At 45.9% G+C, this 20,010-nt stretch overlaps 1 protein-coding gene across 6 annotated transcripts in view; it reads left to right on the top strand.

Moving 5' to 3' along the window:
- Positions 1 to 20,010, top strand: part of LOC142256862 (uncharacterized) — a 130,637-nt gene that overhangs the window by 95,894 nt on the left and 14,733 nt on the right. For all 6 annotated transcript variants that reach the window (XM_075328804.1, XM_075328802.1, XM_075328803.1 and 3 more), the window contains 5 exons: positions 3,749 to 3,892; positions 4,061 to 4,120; positions 4,215 to 4,377; positions 17,761 to 17,945; positions 19,132 to 19,239. In XM_075328804.1, the coding sequence (XP_075184919.1) occupies positions 3,749 to 3,892; positions 4,061 to 4,120; positions 4,215 to 4,377; positions 17,761 to 17,945; positions 19,132 to 19,239 (660 nt within the window). The remainder of the gene's footprint in view (positions 1 to 3,748; positions 3,893 to 4,060; positions 4,121 to 4,214; positions 4,378 to 17,760; positions 17,946 to 19,131; positions 19,240 to 20,010) is intronic.

The following is a 20,010-nucleotide window of genomic DNA, read 5'->3' as shown; positions in this document are numbered from 1 at the left end:
ACTTTTATAATACTCACCTAGGGGGCAGTTGGGTCTGATAGGTGTCACTGCTCTCTGGTCCGGTGCCCCCTCTCTGTCGCGATCTCCATCCTCCTTCTTCTGAGGCCTATGTGCCTGATGCGTCCTATATCATCCACACAGGCCAGCATTGTTGTCCTGCGCAGAGTCACCTTGATCTGCCCTAATCTGGGCAGATCAAAGTATTGTAGTGCACATGCGTGGGCGGTATTTAACCTTTCCTCACGCCTGCACATTACAATACTTTGATCTGCTCTCAGCAGGGTAGATCAAAGTGCACCTGCGCAGGTCCACAATGTCGGCCTGTGTGAATGACATAGGACATGTCATCCACACTGCGTTGGGTAAAAGGAGGACTGTGATCGTCGCAGAGAGGAGGCGCTGGACCGGAGAGCAGCGACACCCATCTAACCAGACCGCCCCCAGGCGAGAATTGTAAAAGTGTATTTACGTTATACAGTGTGTCCTGGGCTCTTATATACAGTATTCTGGAATGCTGTATATAAGGGCTCAGGAGTGGGGGCCGCAGCTTATAGGGACAAAATCTGGTGACAGGTTCCCTTTAACAAAATAAAATAAAAAGTATTGTATCTCGATAACAATCGATCGCAGTATAGAGCATATTTCAATTGCAATGCACACCATGTGGAAGATCTACTTCTAGACTTGAGCGAGTACCTAACTATTCGTACTCACTATACTCATAATGAATACTGTCTAATATTCGCGTATTCGTTCCGAATAGCGTGTGCAATGCAAGTCACTGGGAAAAAGCTTGCAAAGTAATGAGTAAAATTAATACCGTGCTATTCGTGCAAGTAGCGAATAGTGCAGAATTCGGGTTACTCGTTACATTACGAGTTTTCCCCATTGACTTGCATTGCACATGCTATTCGGAATGAATATGCAAGTATTAGAGAGTATTCGTTATAAGTATAGCGAGTATGAATAGTTAGGTACTCGCTCCACTCTACCTACGACATCAAATACGAAAGCTGCACTTAAAGGGAACCTGTCACCAGATTTGGTGACTATAAGCTGCGGCCACCATCACTGGGCTCTTATCTACAGCATTCGAACATGCTGTATGTAAAAGCCCAGGCCGCTGTGTAGAAAGTAAAAATTACTTTATAATACTCACCTAAACGGTCACTGTGGTGGAGTTAGTTCATATGGGCGTCTCCGTTCTCCAGTGCCTGCGCCTCCTCTTTCGGCCATCTTTTTCCTCCCTCTTCTGAAGCCTGGGTGCATGATGCGTCCTACATCATCCACACTGGCCGGCATTGAGGTCCTGCGCAGGCGCACTTTGATCTGCTCTGAGCAGGGCAGATCAAAGTATTGTAGTGCGCCTGCGTCATACCGGCAAGTGTATATGACGTAGGACGTGTCATGCACATAGGCTTCAGAAGGAGGACGAAGATGGCCGAAAGAGGAGGCACCAGAGAACGGAGACGCCCATATCACCCAACTCAGCGATCATTTAGGTAAGTATTATAAAGTCATTTTTACATTCTTCACAGCGGCCTGGGCTCTTATATACAGCATGTTAGAATGCTTTATATAAGAGGCCACTGGTGGTCGCCGCAGCTTATAGGAGCCAAATCTGGTGACAGGTTCCCTTTAACAGTGATATTTAAGAGGTTAACTTAACCCAATCAGAGATAGCACTGATTGCATAAGTTCCTGTCAGGTATTGACTATGTAACACCACACTGCATGGAGTGTGCTCAGCTCTTGAGCGTGCTCTATACAGTGATAGTGCTAAGACCGCACTACACATCCGATGACATCTGTCCCTTCTCTCTGCTCCTAATCGCGTCCTCCTGCTTTCATTGATGTGGATAATGCATCCTGCATCCTCCACATAGTAAACCAAGATCTCGCGCATGCGCAGTAGCCTCACTGGCAGGCGCACTCTGCTCTACGCTGCTGTGGGCAGAGCACAGAACATCAATGAGCAAGGGCCAAAAAGAGGATCACATTACAATGACGTCCCTCGGTGCTTGCGAAGTGATGTTCTGCCCTCAGAAGGGCAGAGCAGAGTTGCGCAGGCGCAAGATCTCGGTTCACTATGTGGATGACTCAGGACGCGACATCCATGTGAATCAAAGTAAGAGGATGCGATTAGGAGCAGAGCGGAGGGATAGACTCTGCAGCGAGGACGCCCATCGGACAGGACCACCATAATTTAGATACAGCACGGGAGAAAATTAAATGGAATTTTTGGGAGTCAGACGCTGATAGACAAGTGTGTGGAATGCAGCAAAGGAACCGTTAAAGGTGGTGGCGTTTTGTTCACAGGGTCAAAAACTGCTGACAGGTTCCCTTTAACCCCTTAACCACCCATGACGTACTGGGTACGTCATGGATCGTGTGCCGGTAAGCCCCGCGTGTGCGAGACGCGCACATATTAGCTGTTATCAACAGCTGACATGTGTGCCTGCTAGCCGCGGGTGGAAGCGATTCCACCCGCGGCCATTAACCCCTTACATTTCGCTGCCAAAGTCTTGGCAGCGATATGTATATGGGCGCCGCCATGACAGTGACTTACCCCGCCCCCACCGGAAGTCACGTGACATGATCACGTGACTTTCGGCGGTTGCCATGGTAGCACAGGGTCATGTGATGACGCCTGTGGCTAACATGAGTCACTTCCTCTCAATGCCGGAATACAGCCGGCATTGAAAGTGAAGCAGCAAATCTACAGTTCTCAGCTCTGTTGCTGAGATCTGCAGATAGTGCAGAGCGATCGGATTGCTGATCGCAATAGCCCCCTAGGGGGACTAGTAAAATAAAAAAAAAAGTAAAAAAAAAAGTTTTAAAAAATTAAAAAAAAATAAAAAAACCTAAAAGTTCAAATCACCCCCCTTTCACCCCATTGAAAATTAAAGGGTTAAAAAAAAATAAAAAATACACACATATTTGGTATCGCCACGTTCAGAAATGCCCGATCTATCAAAATATAAAATCAATGAATCTGATCAGTAAACGGCGTAGCGGCAAAAAAATTCCAAACTCCAAAATTACGTTTTTTGGTCGCCGCAAATTTTGCGCAAAATGCAATAACAGGCGATCAAAACGTAGCATCTGCGCAAAAATGGTACCGTTAAGAACGTCAGGTCGAGACGCAAAAAATAAGCCATCACTGAGCCTCAGATCCTGAAAATTGAGAACGCTACGGGTTTTGTAAAATGGCGCAAAACGTGCGCCACGTTTTTTGGACAAGCTTGTGAATTTTTTTTAACCCCTTAGATACAAGTAAACCTATACATGTTTGGTGTCTACAAACTCGCACCGACCTGAGGCATCCTACCCACACATCAGTTTTACCATATAGTGAACACGGTGAATAAAATATCCCAAAAACTATTGTACAATCCCACTTTTTTTGCAATTTTTCCGCACTTGGAATTTTTTTGCCGTTTTCCAGTACACTATATGGTAAAACTTATGGTTTCATTTAAAAGTACAACTCGTCCCGCAAAAAACAAGCCCTCATATGGCAAGATTGATGGAAAAATAAAAAAGTTACGCCTCTCGGAAGAAGGGGAGCAAAAAACAAAAACGCAAAAACGGAAAGTGCCCGGGGGCTGAAGGGGTTAAAACACTCAAACAAAATTAGACCTTGTACATCTACAATTAAACATCTTAACGTTACATTTTTCGCTATCATGATCATAAAACCCTCCAAATTCACTGTTTGATTGGACCAATTTTTTTCTGCTTATAGATTAAAAAGAAGACCTCGTGGCTAACGAGTGAGGCGGCAAAGAAAATCAAAGGTTCATTAGAGACAAATATCCGGTCGATCCACAGCTACAAAATTCTTTTTCCGCATATTTCGCATCATATGAACCATCCGGTAGACAGAAAGGTGAGTTATGTCGTCCATTACAATGAATAAGCGGCACGCAGAACTTGCCATTATATGGTCATTTTTATTTTAGTGTTATCCTATTGCTTGTTTTTTTTTTTGTTTTTGTTTTTTTTTTGTCGATGATTGCTTTTAATGCTAATTTATAAAATGTCCCTATATTTTTAGGTGTCTCCTGCAAAGAAAAAAATTCACTCAAGAATAGTTCAGAAGATCACAGAATTTCCAGTGAGCCCAGTACATCATGTTTTGCGTTTTTCCATATACAAAGTTTATCTTCTATGGCTTTTCTATTTTTTTATTCACCATATTTCTCTTTTAGGTGTTGATGCCGCCTTCACCTGAAATATGCCAAACTTTACATTCCGGCCAGCTGAAAACTTTAGATTCCTTCGAGAACGCTATGGAGGCCATTAATGAGTTTGAGGAAAGTACGACATCAAATTTTAATGCTATAGAAAAACACAAAGATTTTGGAAAGGAAGGTAATTTAACTGCTAGGGTTTGTTTATTTAACCCCTTCAGTAAAGTTACGTCCTATTTTAACGTGACTTAACGACCAGGGACGTAACTTTACTGCCTAAAGTTCATTTGATTGCCGTGGCCAAAAGCAACGGCTTTAAAATGATGTCCCCTGCTGTTTCTTACAGCAGGGGACCTTTGCATCGACGATTCTTGTGATTGGCTGTTCAAATCTGAACCGCCAACCACATCGATCGCACTGATTTCGGCTAAAACAATGCCTGAACCAGTGTGATCCTGTGAGATCCTGCTATGAGGTGTCGCAGCAGCTGCAGCAGATCATAGCAGGAGATCAATCATGGCGCCCCTGCAGCACTGATTGGAGCGATCGTGCTATGACGCGCAATCGCTCCAATCAGCGTGCAGTGGGGCAGTCTGATCTGGAGGTGACCGCCCTCCCCAGGCTTGTGTTGGTCTGGGGAGCCCTCCCCCAGCATGTCTACAGCGTGCACCGGCTGGTACTTGTAGTACCACGCCGCCGCTGCTGCCGCCACTGCTTTCTGTTTGCTGCTCCTGCTCCCCCTGTGAGTATTGCTTGCTGCCCCTGATGGCCCCTGCGCGCTCCCATCATAGCCCCTGCCAGTGTCGATGTACCCCCTCCCCCCCGTGATCTCAATTCTGCTCCCATGCTTCTGCCTCTGCTTCTCCGGTCTCCCCCTCCCCCTCTCCATCTGCTCTTCCCCTCCGATGTTCCCTACCTGCCTTCACCGGGTCGTCCGAGGTCTTCACTGGCCTGATCACATCTGCCTCCATCACTGGGTCCTTCCTGGGTCTTCTAATGAGCTGTCCAACTTCATGCCTGCTGCTCTCCTGTAATAGGCTGTCCACTTGCTGCCTTCTATTCCTCCTGCAGTTCCTCTGGTCAGTGTTCCTCCTGCTAATCTTCTGGGTACTGTGAGAATAATTTTTTTTTTCCTGTATCCCCTGTCCATTTTTACACCTCATCCGTCCATGCGTCTCTCCGAGCGCTGATCAGTGATGCAGATAACGTATCTGCATCCGTGGTCGATTTTCAGCAGGACTTTTTTTTTTTGTCCGTATCTTGCGTCATATTTTCTTTATCGTTCCTTTGGGAGACCCAGACCATGGGTGTTTAGCTTCTGCCTCCGGAGGACACACAAAGTACTACACTTAAAAGTGTAGCTCCTCCCTCTGCGCTTATACACCCCCTGGTAGCCAGTCCTAGCCAGTTTATTGCTTTGTGTTCAGGAGGCATACATCCACACATGCATTTTCATCTGATTTGTTTGACTTTTGGAAAGAGTTTGAAGAAAAGCGGGTCCATGTCTGGACTCCCGGCATGTCCCTTCTCACCCCACTGTGTCGGCGGTGTTGTTAAGGTTGATTTACAAGGCTGCAGCCTTACATGCCGCGCTCCTTCACCATCCCTTCTGGGCTCTGGCTTGAAGTGGGAGCCAGCACGGTCTCCATGCCTGGCAGGAGTCCGGTCTCCATCCTCAGCCCCTTGAGGATTCTGCTGGACCGGAGCACTCATCCCCAGGGACATGGCCCTGCGTCTCAGCAGCTAAGTACCTGAGACGTTTATGTTGGGGGTCCCGGTTCTTTATTGTAAGGGGAGAGTATGCTGTATGTGATTGTTTTAACTTTTCCGGCGGGTTCTCTAGCTTTTGCCTGAGAACCGCGCAGATGGTGCCTGCTTTTCCTGCCCTCGCATGTTACTCATGCAGATGGACAGGTTCGGCTCCTCCCGGCGGCCATTCTACACAGGGGAGGGACACTCCCCACTGCTGGGGCGTCCCGCCTTCCCTGCAGGTCTCTATAGCCCTCCAGTTCCCGCTCTTTTATAGGAACGCCCCCTAGTTTCTCAGGCAGAGTTCACTCTGCTCTGGGACATCCTGCATTCTGCATCTCTGCTGAGGTGCTGCGCACTGGGGGACTGGGCTTCGGGATCTGGAGGGCACACAACACCGCGCTCAGCGGTCTGGTAAGCCACAGCCGGTCTCCGGTTGTGGACCTCTGTATATTCTCCCTGGGGTTCATTCTCTGCAAAGCCCCCACTCCAGCAGCATGTCTCACACAAGGAGCAAGGCTCCAAAGCTTTATTCTGCATGCACTGCATGTAAGCTCCTGCTGCCTGAACTGAGCATTTATCCACACTGTGATGGTTGCTCTAACTTGGCAGTGCCACAGCCTGGAGTCTCACCCCCCAGTGGTCTCTCAGGCTGCTGCTGCACCTGTGACTGAACCCCTGGCCTGGGTAGAGTCCTTTTCTAGGTCCATATCCCAGTCATTTGCTGAGTCCATGGGACTTTTGTCCAGGACTTTGATGAATATGCATCAGCCTCCCTCACAGGGTGCCTCTACGGAGGATTCATCATCTGATCCCAGACGCCGTCCTTCTAAGAGAAGGCGCAGGGTTTCCTCCCCCTCCCCATCCCACGGCTCTGTCTCAAGAGCTGACTCTCAAGATGAGGAGGATGCCCTCACTGGGTGCTCGGAGGCTATGTATCCCATCGATTTCTCTGAGGGTGACTCAGATCTTAGTGATTTGATTGCTTCTATTAATTCTGTGCTGGATCTCAATCCGCCAGTGTCAGAGGAGCAACTCTCTTTGGCAGAAAAACATCAGTTTACCTCGCCTAAGAGAGTGAAGAGTGTGTTCTTTAACCACTCCAGTTTTCAGACCGCTGTGACCAAGTCCAGGGCCTGCCCTGACAAACGCTTTCCAAAGCGTGGTTCTGATGACCGGTTTCCATTTCCACCTGAGGTGGTCAAGGAGTGGTCTCACTCCCCAAAGGTAGACCCTCCCGTGTCTAGGCTATCAGCCCGGACCGTTGTGTCGGTGGCTGACGGCACCTCACTTAAGGATTCCACTGACCGTCAGATTGACCTTCTGGCCAAATCTGTGTATGAAGCTGCGGGGGCCGCGTTTTCCCCGACTTTTGCAGCAGTGTGGGCTCTCAAAGCCATCTCTGCTTCTCTAGAGGAGATGCATTCCCTCACCAAGGAATCTATGCCTGAGATGGTTACCTTAACTGCTCAGGCTTCAGCTTTTTCATCTTATGCCATGTCTGCCATGCTAGAGGCTGCTCACCGCACTGCGGTCGATTCAGCCAATTCTCTTGTTATCCGCAGGATTTTGTGGCTTCGAGAGTGGAAGGCAGATGCTTCTTCCAAGAAGTTTCTTGCTGGGCTCCCCTTTGCTGGTTCACGGCTGTTTGGTGAACAGCTGGATGAAATCATTAAAGAAGCTACTGGCGGGAAGAGTACTTCCATGCCACAAACCAAGACCAGGAAACCCGCCCAGGGTAGGAATCAATCGAGGTTTCGTTCCTTTCGTTCCTTTAACTGGTCATCCTCTAAGCCTTCCGTCTCGTTCGCTAACTTAGCCAAGGATCAGAAATCCAACTGGCGCCCAAAAGCGCGTCCGCAGAAGACCGCAGGAGGTTCTGCCACTAAGGCAGCTTCCTCATGACTCTCGGCCCGCTCCAGCCACGTCCTTAGTCGATGACAGGCTCTCCCACTTTGGCGACGTTTGGTTAAAGCAAGTCTCCGATCAGTGGGTGAGAGACATCATATCTCACGGCTACAGGATAGAATTCTCTTCCAGCCCTCCAAACAGATTTTTTCTCTCAACTCCGCACTGCTCCAAGGCCGCCGCCTTCTCGCAGGCCGTGGCATCAATGCAGGCAAACGGAGTGATTGTCCCAGTTCCCGCTCAGGAACGGTTCAGAGGTTTTTACTCAAATCTCTTCCTAGTTCCAAAAAAGGACGGTACCTTCCGGCCCATCCTGGATCTCAAGCTTCTCAACAAGCATGTCCGGGTGCGGCATTTTCGCATGGAGTCTCTGCGATCAGTCATTGCCTCTATGACCCAAGGGGAGTTCCTGGCGTCCATCGACATCAGAGATGCCTATCTACATGTGCCAATCGCAGTGTCACATCAGCGTTGGTTACGTTTTGCGATAGGAGAGGATCATTTCCAATTCGTGGCTCTCCCCTTCGGGTTAGCCACGGCCCCTCGGGTATTCACCAAGGTCATGGCGGCAGTGATTGCGGTCCTGCACCTCCAGGGGTTAGCAGTGCTTCCTTATCTGGACGACCTTCTGGTCAAGGGTACATCCAGCGCAGACTGTCAGCGGAGTGTTTCGCTCACTCTCGCCACCCTAGCCCAATTCGGGTGGATTGTCAATCTTCCCAAATCCACTCTGACTCCGACCCAGAGTCTCACGTACCTAGGGATGCAGTTCGAGACTTTGCCGGACTTGTGAAGTTGCCCTTAATCAAACAGCAGTCTCTCCGGCTAGCGGTGCGCTCTCTCCTGAGGTCCTGCCGTTATTCCCTCAGGTGCCTGATGCAGGTGCTGGGTCAAATGGTGGCCTCCTTTGCCCAGTTCCATCTGCGTCCTCTGCAGCTGGACATTCTCCACTGTTGGGCCTTCCTCCTTACAGAGGTTAGTGGCTCTGTCGCCACGGACCAGGAGCTCTCTTCAGTGGTGGCTTCGACCCCTCTCCCTGTCCCAAGGGCGCTCCTTCCTGACTCCGTCCTGGGTGATTCTCACCACGGATGCCAGCCTATCCGGCTGGGGAGCGGTACATCTCCACCACAGAGCACAGGGCACTTGGACTCCGTCCGAGTCAGCCCTTTCAATCAATATGCTGGAAACCAGAGCTGTGCTTCTAGCTCTCCTAGCCTTTCACCACCTGTTGGCGGGCAGGCACATTCGAGTCCAGTCAGACAACGCGACAGCGGTTGCCTACATCAATCACCAAGGTGGGACACGCAGCCGCCTGACAATGTTGGAGGTCCAACGCATTCTTCAATGGGCGGAGGACTCCAAGTCCACCATATCCGCAGTCCACATCCCTGGCGTAGAAAACTGGGAGGCAGATTATCTCAGCCGTCAATCCGTGGACGGTGGCGAGTGGTCCCTGCACCCGGCAGTGTTTCAGTCAATCTGCCGCAAGTGGGGCACTCCGGACGTGGACCTAATGGCATCCCGTCACAACAACAAGGTTCCGGTTTACGTGGCTCGCTCCCACGATCCTCAGGCCTTCGCCGCGGACGCTCTGGTTCAAGACTGCTCCCAGTTTCGTCTGTCCTACGTGTTTCCCCCTCTAGCTCTCTTGCCCAGAGTCCTGCGCAAGATCAGAATGGAGGGCCGTCGAGTCATCCTCATTGCACCGGACTGGCCCAGGCGAGCTTGGTATCCGGACTTGCTCCAACTGTCCGTGGAGATGCCGTGGCATCTACCGGACCGTCCAGACCTGCTCTCGCAAGGTCCGTTTTTCCGCCCGAATTCTGCGGCACTCAAATTGACGGCGTGGCTCTTGAGTCCTGGATTTTGACGGCTTCTGGTATTCCTCCTGAGGTCATCTTCACTGTGACTCGGGCCCGTAAGTCTTCCTCCGTCAAGATCTATCACAGGACTTGGAAAATTTTCCTGTCCTGGTGTCGCTCTTCCGGCCATTCTCCTTGGCCATTCTCGTTGCCGACCCTTCTGTCTTTTTTACAGTCCGGTCTGCAGCTAGGACTGTCCCTCAACTCTCTCAAGGGACAAGTCTCAGCTCTATTAGTGCTGTTCCAGCGGCGTCTCGCCCGGCTGGCTCAGGTCCGCACCTTCATGCAAGGTGCGTCTCACATCATTCCGCCTTATCGGCGGCCCTTGGACCCCTGGGACCTTAACTTGGTCCTCACGGTATTGCAGAAACCCCCTTTCGAGCCCCTTAGGGAGGTTTCTTTGTATCGTCTTTCTCAAAAGGTGGCCTTTCTAGTTGTCATAACTTCTCTCAGGAGAGTCTCTGATTTGGCTGCGCTCTCCTCGGAGTCACCTTTTTTGGTTTTTCACCAAGACAAGGTAGTTCTCCGTCCGACCCCGGACTTTCTTCCTAAGGTGGTCTCTCCCTTCCACCTTAACCAGGATATTTCCTTGCCTTCCTTCTGTCCGGCCCCTGTTCATCGCTTTGAGAAAGCGCTGCATACTCTAGATCTGGTGCGTGCTCTCCGGATTTATGTGTCTCGCACCGCTGCGCTTAGGCGGTGCACCTCTCTTTTTGTGCTAACCACAGGGCGGCGCAAGGGTCTCTCTGCTTCTAAGCCGACCTTGGCCGTTGGATTAGATCGACCATTTCGGACGCCTACCAGAGTACTCAGGTGCCTCCCCCGCCGGGGATCAAAGCACACTCGACCAGAGCTGTCGGTGCCTCTTGGGCTTTTAGGCACCAGGCTACGGCTCAACAAGTCTGTCAGGCTGCCACTTGGACTAGCCTGCATACCTTTTCGAAGCACTACCAAGTGCATGCTCATGCTTCAGCACATGCGAGCTTGGGCAGACGCATCCTTCAGGTGGCTGTCGCCCACTTGTGAAGTTAGGCTCCGCCTACTTCTTAGTTTTTTTCTGTTTATTCCCACCCAGGGACAGCTTTGGAACGTCCCATGGTCTGGGTCTCCCAAAGGAACGATAAAGAAAAAGAGAATTTTGTTACTTACCGTAAATTCTTTTTTTTATAGTTCCGTATTGGGAGACCCAGCTCCCTCCCTGTTGCCTGTTGGCAATTTTCTTGTTCCGTGTGTTATCACCGGCTGTTGTCGTGGACAGAGTCTCCGGTTGTTCCGGTTCTTACTCGGTTCTACTTGTGGGTGTCTATTCTCCTTCAGCTTTTGCACTAAACTGGCTAGGACTGGCTACCAGGGGGTGTATAAGCTCAGAGGGAGGAGCTACACTTTTAAGTGTAGTACTTTGTGTGTCCTCCGGAGGCAGAAGCTAAACACCCATGGTCTGGGTCTCCCAATACGGAACTATAAGAAAAAGAATTTACGGTAAGTAACAAAATTCTCTTTTTTGCATCTCATCCGTGTGTGCGTCCTGCAGCGGCCAAGTGCTGATCAAGGATGCACATAACGGATCGGCGTCTCTGCTCAATTTTCTGCGTCACTTTTTTTTTTCCGTATCCCTGTCGCTTTTTGTATCTCAGCAGTCCGTGCGTCCTGCAGCGGCCAATCAGTGATGCACATCACTGCACGGCGTCTGCATTTGAAAAGTCAAATGGCGCTCCTTCCCTTCTGAGCCCCGCCGTTCCCCCAAACAATTACTTTCCACCACATATGGGCTATCTGCGTACTCAGGAAAAATTGCACAATAAATTTTATGGTGCATTTATTCCTGATACCCTTGTAAAAAAAAAAAAAAAAGCTAACTTGTTGAAGCAAAAATTTTGTGGTAAAAAAAATAATAATTTTCACGGCTCAACTTTATCAACTTTTGTGGAGCCCCTGGGGTTAGAAGGGGTTCACCAAACATCCAGATAAATTCCCTGAGGGGTCTAGTTCCAACATGGGGTCACTTGTGGGGGAGCTCAACTGTTTATGCACCATAGGGGGTTTCCAAACGTGACATGGCGTCCGCTAATGATTCCAACCAATTTTGCTGTCAAATGGCGCTCCTTCCCATCTGAGCCCCGCCATGCGCCCAAACAATTACTTTCCACCACATATGAGGTATCTGCGTACTCAGGAGAAATTGCACAATACGGTTTATAGTGCATTTTTTCCTGATACCCTTGTGAAAAAAAAAGCTACCTGTTCAAGTAACCGTTTTGTGGTAAAAAAAAAAAAATGAAAAAATATTTATTCATGGTTCAACATTATCAACTTCTGTGGAGCCCCTGGGGGCTCAAGGGGCTCACCAAACATCTAGATAAATTCCTTGAGGAGTCTAGTTTCCAAAATGGGGTCACTTGTGGGGGAGCTCCATTGTTTATGTACCTCAGGGAGTCTCCAAATGAAACATAACACCGGCAAATGATTCCAACCAATTTTGCTGTCAAATGGCGCTTTTTCTCTTCTGAGCCCTGCCATACGCCCAAACAATTACTTTCCACCACATATGAGGTATCTGCGTACTAAGGAGAAATTGCACAGTACGTTTTATGGTGCATTTTTTCCTTATACCCTTGTGAAAAAAAAGCTACCTGGTTCAAGTAACAGTATAGTGGTAAAAAAAAAAAAATATATATATATATATTTTCACAGCTCAACGTTATCAACTTCTGTGAAGCCCCCGGCAGTTGAAAAGGCTCACCAAACATCTAGATACATTTATTGAGGGGTCTAGTTTCCAAAATGGGGTCACTTGTGGGGGAGCTCCATTGTTTAGGCACCTCAAGGGGTCTCCAAACCCAACGTGGCGTCAGCTAATGAGTTCAGCTAATTTTGTGTTCAAAAATTCAAATGGTGCTCTTTCCCTTCTGAGCTCTGCTATGCGCCTAAACAATTGATTTTTACCACATATAGGGTATTGTCATACTCGGGAGAAAATGCACAATAAATTTTAAGGTGCATTTTTTCCTGATACCCTTGGGAAAAAAAGCTACCTGGTTGAAGCAACAGTTTTGTGGTAAACAATTTTTTTTTTTCTTTTTGCGGCTCAACATTATAAACTTCTGTAAAGCCCCCAGAGGTTCAAAGTGCTCAACAAACATCTAGATACATTTCTTGAGGGATCTAGTTTCCAAAATGAGGTCACTTGTGGGGGAGCTCCATTGTTTAGGCACGTCAAGAGGTCTCCAAACCCGACATGGCGCCTGCTAATGGGTCCAGCTAATTTTGCGTTCAAAAATTCGAATGGCGCTCGTTACCTTCCGAGCTCTGCCGTGCGCCCAAACAATTGATTTTTACCACATATGAGGTATCTGCATACGCAGGTGAAATTGCACAATAAATTTTATGGTGCACTTTATCTTTTCTCCCTTGTGAAAATGTAAAGTTTTATGGCTAAAGTAACACTTTTCTGTAAAAAAGTAAAACTTTAATTGTTTCCTTCCACATTGCTTTGGTTCCTGTGAAGCACCTAAAGGGTTAATAAACTTCTTTGATGTGGTTTTGAGCAGTGTGAGGGGTGCAGTTTTTAGAATGGGGTCACTTTTGGGTATTTTCTGTCCCTTAGGCCTCTCAAAGTCATTTCAAATGTGATGTGGTCCCTAAAAAATGGTTTTGTAAATTTTGTTGGAAAAATGGGAAATTGCTGATAAACTTTGACCCCTTCTAACTTCCTAATGAAAAAGAAATTTTGTTTCGAAAATTGCGCTGGTGTAAAGTAGACAAGTGGGAAAGATTATTTAGCAACTATTTTGTGTGGCATATCTCTCAGATTTATAGGCATAAAATTTCAAAGTTTAAAAATTGCAAAATTTTCAAAATTTTCGCCAAATTTCCGAAATGTTTACAAATAAATGCAAAAAATATCAGCCTAAGTTTACCACTATCATGAAGTACAATATGTCATGAAAAAACAGTGTCCGAATTGCCGGGATCCGTTGAAGCATTCTAGAGTTATAACCTGTCAAAGTGACACTGGTCAGAATTGCAAAAAATGGCCCGGTCATTAGGGTGTTTTAGTGGCCGGGGTTAAAGGCGATTTTAGAGCTAACTTTTAGGTCCCACCAATCACCAGAACTCGGGTCAGGTGTTTTCCTTCGTCTCTTGACCTCGGTAATGTATGGAACGGCAGCTAAGGAAGCCTATCTCTAGTCTATAGTACCAAAGATATCCTAATGTAGCCAAGCACTGCACTGCACTCAGGTATCTTTGTGTATGCCATAGATTTAGATGCCACCTCCTCCTTGCCATGGTCTTTGGTCTTGCAACCCCCAATAATTTAGTCAGCTGGGGTCTTATAAATATTATTATCTTTCTAGTGGATAGGTTATAACTTTTTTAGGTTAGAATACCCCTTTACTAATTTCTGTTGCAGTTAAAGTGAACTTGTCAGGTCCAATATGCACCCAGAGCCACAAGCAGTTCTGGGTGCATATTGCTATTCCCTGCCTAACAGTCCCTGTATACACTAGCATAGATAAAGAGATCTTTAGAAAAGTATTTCTAAAGATCTTTTATCATATGCTAATGAGCGCAGGGACTAGTCCCAAGGGTGTACTTCCCTTGGCTAGTTGGCCCCCTTAGCATGTTAGTATGCCCCTGTGGGTGTGCTAACATACTAATAAATGTGCAGCGTCAGAGGATGATCTCACTCACCTCTCCGCTGCCATCGCCTCCCGACGCTGGATTTCGGCTCAGTGCGCATGATCCCGAACTTTCAGTCATGCGCACTACTTCAGTTTGAAGCCAGTACGCGTACACCTGGCTTCATAGTGCTCATGACCCAAACTCCGGGATCATGCGCACTGAGCCGAAATCCAGCATCGGGCGACGATGGCAGCGGAGAGGTGAGCAAGATCATCCTCTAACACTGCACATTCATTAACATGTGTACATCATACTTGAATATGCATACAGAGAAAACATATGTACATGATAGTGAAACAGGGCATGGATGACTCAAATAGAAATAAGCAAAAGGGAACATGGGTAAACAAGTACAACAAAGCACGTACTGTATATTCAGATAATCCTATATGAGAATCTGTTTATGGGGATGAGGAGTAGAGCCATGACATCCAGTCATAAGTGTACTTGGTACAATATGTGACATAAAGGCTCACATATCCTGAGGTAGACTAATGTGGGATTAAAAACCTCTGACTTAAGGGTGCTTTACACATTGCGACATCGCTACCGATATATCTTCGGGGTCACGTCATTAGTGACGCACATCCTGCGACGTTTGCGACATCGCAGCGTGTGACACCAAGGAGCGACTATCAACGAGCGCAAAAACCTGAAAAATCGTTGCTCGTTGACACATCGCTCCTTTTCCAAATATCGTTGCTGCTGCAGGTACGATGATGTTCGTCGTTCCTGCGGCAGCACACATCGCTATGTGTGACGCCGCAGGAATGACTAACATCTCCTTACCTGCGTCCACCGGCAGTGAGGAAGGAAGGAGGTGGGCGGCATGTTCCGGCCGCTCATCTCCGCCCCTCCTCTGCTATTAGGCGGCCGCTTAGTGACGTCGCTGTGACGCCGAACGCACCTCCCCCTTGAAGGAGGGATTGTTCTGCGGTCACAGCGACGTCGCTGGCAAGGTATGTGCGTGTCACGCTGCCGTAGCGATAATGTTTGCTACGGCAGCAATCACCAAATGTCGCACGAACGACGGGGGTGGGTGCTATCGCTAGCGATGTCGCAGCGTGTAAAGCACCCTTTAGACTCCTCAATTTCCCGGATTACAACTCCGACTCCCTCATACATGACTCATATTTGTGATAAATTTACTGTAGTAAAATGTTATCACCACTTATATCATGTAGCTGAAGTGCAGCACAGATTCAGCTCAACTAAAAGCTGAGCTCCTCAGATCAGGAATAGAACAGATTTATAGGACATTTCATAACTTTCCCAAATTCTTATGAACATACTGCATTGAACCACTGTACCCAATTTACTATTTACAGTTGAAATCAGAAGTTTACATACACTTTCTAAAAATACATCTGCAGGTTTTTCTCACTATCTGACATGAAATCAGAGTACACCTTTCCCGCTTTAGGACAATTAGAAACCAAAATTATTTATATTTGCTTTAGGTCAGAATGAGAGAGAGAATGTTTTAAGGTATTTTTATTACTTTCTGCAAAGTCAAAGTTTATATACACTAAGAGTACTATGCCTTTAAACAAAATGGAACAGCCCATATGATGATGTCTTTGGAAGCTTCTGATAGGTTTATTGCCACCATCTGAGTTCATTAGAGAGACACCTGAGGATGTATTTTAAGGCCCACCTAAAACACACTGCTTCTTTGTGTAGCATCATGGGAACGTCAAAAGAAATCAGCCAAAATCTCAAGAAGAGAATTGTGGACTTGCACAAGTCTGGTTCATTCTTGGGTGTAATTTCCAGATACCTGAAGGAGCTTCGTTCATACGTTCAAACAATTGTATGCAAGTACAAACAAGATGGGACTGTCCAGCTATAATACCGCTCAGGAAAGAGACGGGTTCTGTGTACCAGAAATGAACGTGCTTTGGTCAGACATGTGCATATCAGCCCAAGAACAAAAGCAAAAGACCTTGTGAAGATGCTGGCGGAAGCTGGTAAGATTGTGTCATTATCCACAGTGAAATGAGTACTGTATCAACATGGGCTGAAAGGCCACTGCCAGGAAGAAGTCATTACTCCAAAAAAACATAAAAAAGCCAGATTAATGTTTCCAAATGCACACAGGAACAAAGACCTTAATTTTTAGAAACGTCCTGTGGTTTGACAAAACTAAATTTGAACTGTTTGGCCATAATGAGCATCGTTACATTTGGAAGAAAAAGGGAGAAGCTTTGAAGCCCAAGAACACTATCCCAACTGTAAAACACTGGGGTTGCAGCATCATGTTGTGGGGTAGTTTTGCTACAGGAGGGACTGCTGCACTTCACAAAATAGATGGCATCATGAGTAAAGAAGATTAGGTGGCAATACTAAAGAACATCTCAAGACATCAGCCAGGAACGTAAAAATTGGACCGAAATAGGTCTTCCAAATGGACAGTGGCCCGAAGCAACTGCCAAACTGGTTACAAAGTGGCTTAAGGATAACAAAGTCAATGTTTTGGAATGGCCATTACAAAGCCCTGATCTCAATCCTACTGAAAATTTATGGGCAAAGCTGAAAAGGCCAGTGTGATCAAGGCGATCTACAAACATGGCTCAGTTACACCAGTTCTGTCCGGAGGAATGGGCCCAAATTCCAACCAATTATTGTGAGAAGCTTGTGGAAGGAGATCCAAAACATTTTACCTAAGTCATACAGTTTAAAGGGAAACAATCATCAGGATTTTTGTATATAACCTAAAGCCTAGTGCTATACTGGCACTATCAGGCTGATTTTCTACATACCTTTAGTGGTCAGCTCAGATGTTTTAGGCTTTCAAATCCAACAAAGTAAAATTAAAAAAATCGGCAGCTGCTTGAGTGGCAGCTGCAATGCAGCAGATAAGATCTGGGTGGGTATTCATATGGATTCCTGCCGCCCCTGCCTGTTCCTCCCTCTCTCTGTTCTCTATACTACTTTTACTATTCACTAATTTCTTCAATAAGATGGCGTCGGAATTGGCGCCTGCGCATAGCGCTTATCTCTGGCGCCATCTTTGTGAAGATCATGTTACCCCCTGCTATTCTATTCTTGCGGCTGAGAGGGTGGCGCATGCGCCCTCGCTTCTTCTGCTCTCGTTGTGACCGAGAGCAGTTAGTTTTTGTTTTGAGTTAGTTTTTGTTTTAAACAATCAGATAATGGATTTTCCAAAACTGGAAAACCTCTTTAATAAAGCTCCTGAAAAATCATGAAAACACTTCAGTTTTTCGTTGTCCCCATCCTTTAGAAGATTGGCTTTTTTTTTTGCTGATTGGTTAACTCTACAGTACATTGTATGATCGTTTATAATTGGGAAATGATGTCATGGAAAACTTTTTTTTCTTTTTAATTTGATATTTTTAAAGCATTCAGGCCGACGTCGAAGGTTACCGTACATTGGGAAGGACCGATGGTTAATAACGTTTCGCTACATGAGTTTTCAGGAGTTCCATTCATAATTATTGGAAGAAAAGTATTAGGTTGCCATCATGGCAGGGATAGAGCAATAGCCCAGAAAAGGAGACATGCAGAGGCTATACGACAGAAAGAGGTAAAACCTTTTAATACTTAATAATTTGTTGTAAGAATTTGAATATTTGTATTAAGTTTGAACATCATTAATTGTTTTAGTACATACATACTAAGAAATAAATTTGCAAATGATTGTGGTTAAAATTAATGAATTTTCTGCTTCTGTAACATATATGCCATTTTGTGGTTTAAACTAGACGAACATTACTATGGGACTATGATTTTAGAATTAGAGCACGCAAAGATTGTTTATCATAGAGAAAAATGTAGGGGAATTTTGAGTTCAGATTATATTAAATAGTAATTTTGTCCAGTATAACTTTGAAAATCAGTTTATTTGGGGATTTGTCTTCATTCCGGTCCCCAAAAATTGTATATAAGTGTCTTTCAATCCTCAGATTTTTTTGCCTTTTACTGTATTGATATCAGAACATAATCATTTGGAGTACAGATGCTTGCAGTGATCGGTCAACTCAGCACCTTTGTCACTAACTCTGGGGAGATTGTTTTCATAAGGCTTGGGTCAGATGGCCATATATTCTCATCTGAGAGAATTCGACCGATTCTCCAAATCAAACTTTGACTAAAGTTTGATCAGAGTTAGATCCGATTTTCTCGGCTGATGAGAAAATAGTTTCTCCATCTTCTCCATTCTGTCAGGGCGTGAAAATCAGATGTCATCCGAGTGCAGTCTGATGTTTCCAACGGACCCATTAACTTGCATGACTGAGTGCGAATCCGATAATCAAATCCATACTGCAAAATTTTTTTTTCCTCGAAACGTATCAGTCAAGAAAAAAATGGACATGGGATGGGGAACATTAGTACAGGAAGTGGGGTCAGTGCTACACAATGAAGGGGAAGGGAGGTCAACTCATATGTCTGTATAGGATTTAGAACCCATACAGCTGACCAACTTGGGCGGGGGGGGGGCTCAAATTTTGCACCGATGCTTATCGGACTCTACTTACACCACTGCTCCAGTGTCTTCATGTACAGACTGCTATTCCTGAGTTGTACTTTAAAATGGAGAGGAAAGAAAAAAGCTTGAAAAACGAGCTGTACATTGGGAGTGGAGTCCTCTCCGGCTTATCTGTGCTCAAATATATGCCCTGAAACCTAGCTTTCGGAAATGAGGGTCCTGTCTAGATCTCCTGTTGTCTGTGGTTCTTTCGACATAACTATTTTCTTTTATCATTTTATAGATCACAGATTGTCCTTTGGTAAAACGGAGATCATTAATGCAAACTAAGAAAAAGAACTGTCCAGCGAAAATATATATTTATCATATAATGAAATTTCCTGACTTTCAGGTATATAAATAATAGAAATGCACATATATTGTACTTTTAATTTATATTATACAACTATATTGAATCTTGTAATTATCTGTGGCCTTAATGCATTGAAAAGGCACAATGCTTTATTTAGTTATCTATTTATTAAAACGCCTAGCATGATCTGAAAATGTAAGAAAAAAATTGTATACTCACTTATCAATCCACCAATAAAAAAAAGTATACTCACTTATCAATACACCAATAAAAAGTATACTCACTTATCAATCCACCAACAAAAAAAAAAAATGTATACTCACTCATCAATCCACCAATAAAAAGTATACTCACTTATTAATTCACCAGTATAAAAACTGTATACTCACTTATCAATCCCCCGATGTGTTCCATATCACTGCCCAGGCCCCCCGCTGCTTCTCCTTTTATCTAGCCTGGATCATGTGTGACCACTGCAGCTTCTGATTCTTTGTAGTGTTCATGTTTCACTTCTGGCAGAAGATGAAGCGAGCAGCCCGAGGGGCAACCCAGGCAATGTTACTGACGCCATATGGTGATCTATACGTTCACATGCTCACTGTCAAACTCTGAAATAGTGAAGAAGAAAAACACTTTTTTTTCTCTATCACTTCATTTGGGGACACAAGATACCATGGGTGTATGCTGTTGGCTCTAGGAGGCTGACACTATGCTGTAGAGAAAAAAACGGATTTTTGTGTACTCACCGTAAAATTGTTTTCTTTATCGTTCCTATGGGAGACCCAGACAATGGGGTGTATAGCTTCTGCC

The sequence above is a fragment of the Anomaloglossus baeobatrachus genome, chromosome 11 (genome assembly GCF_048569485.1).
Source record: "Anomaloglossus baeobatrachus isolate aAnoBae1 chromosome 11, aAnoBae1.hap1, whole genome shotgun sequence".
NCBI classification, from domain to species: Eukaryota; Metazoa; Chordata; class Amphibia; order Anura; family Aromobatidae; genus Anomaloglossus; species Anomaloglossus baeobatrachus.
Note: the sequence above shows the minus strand (reverse complement) of the source record. Positions and strands in the feature narration are given on the sequence as shown.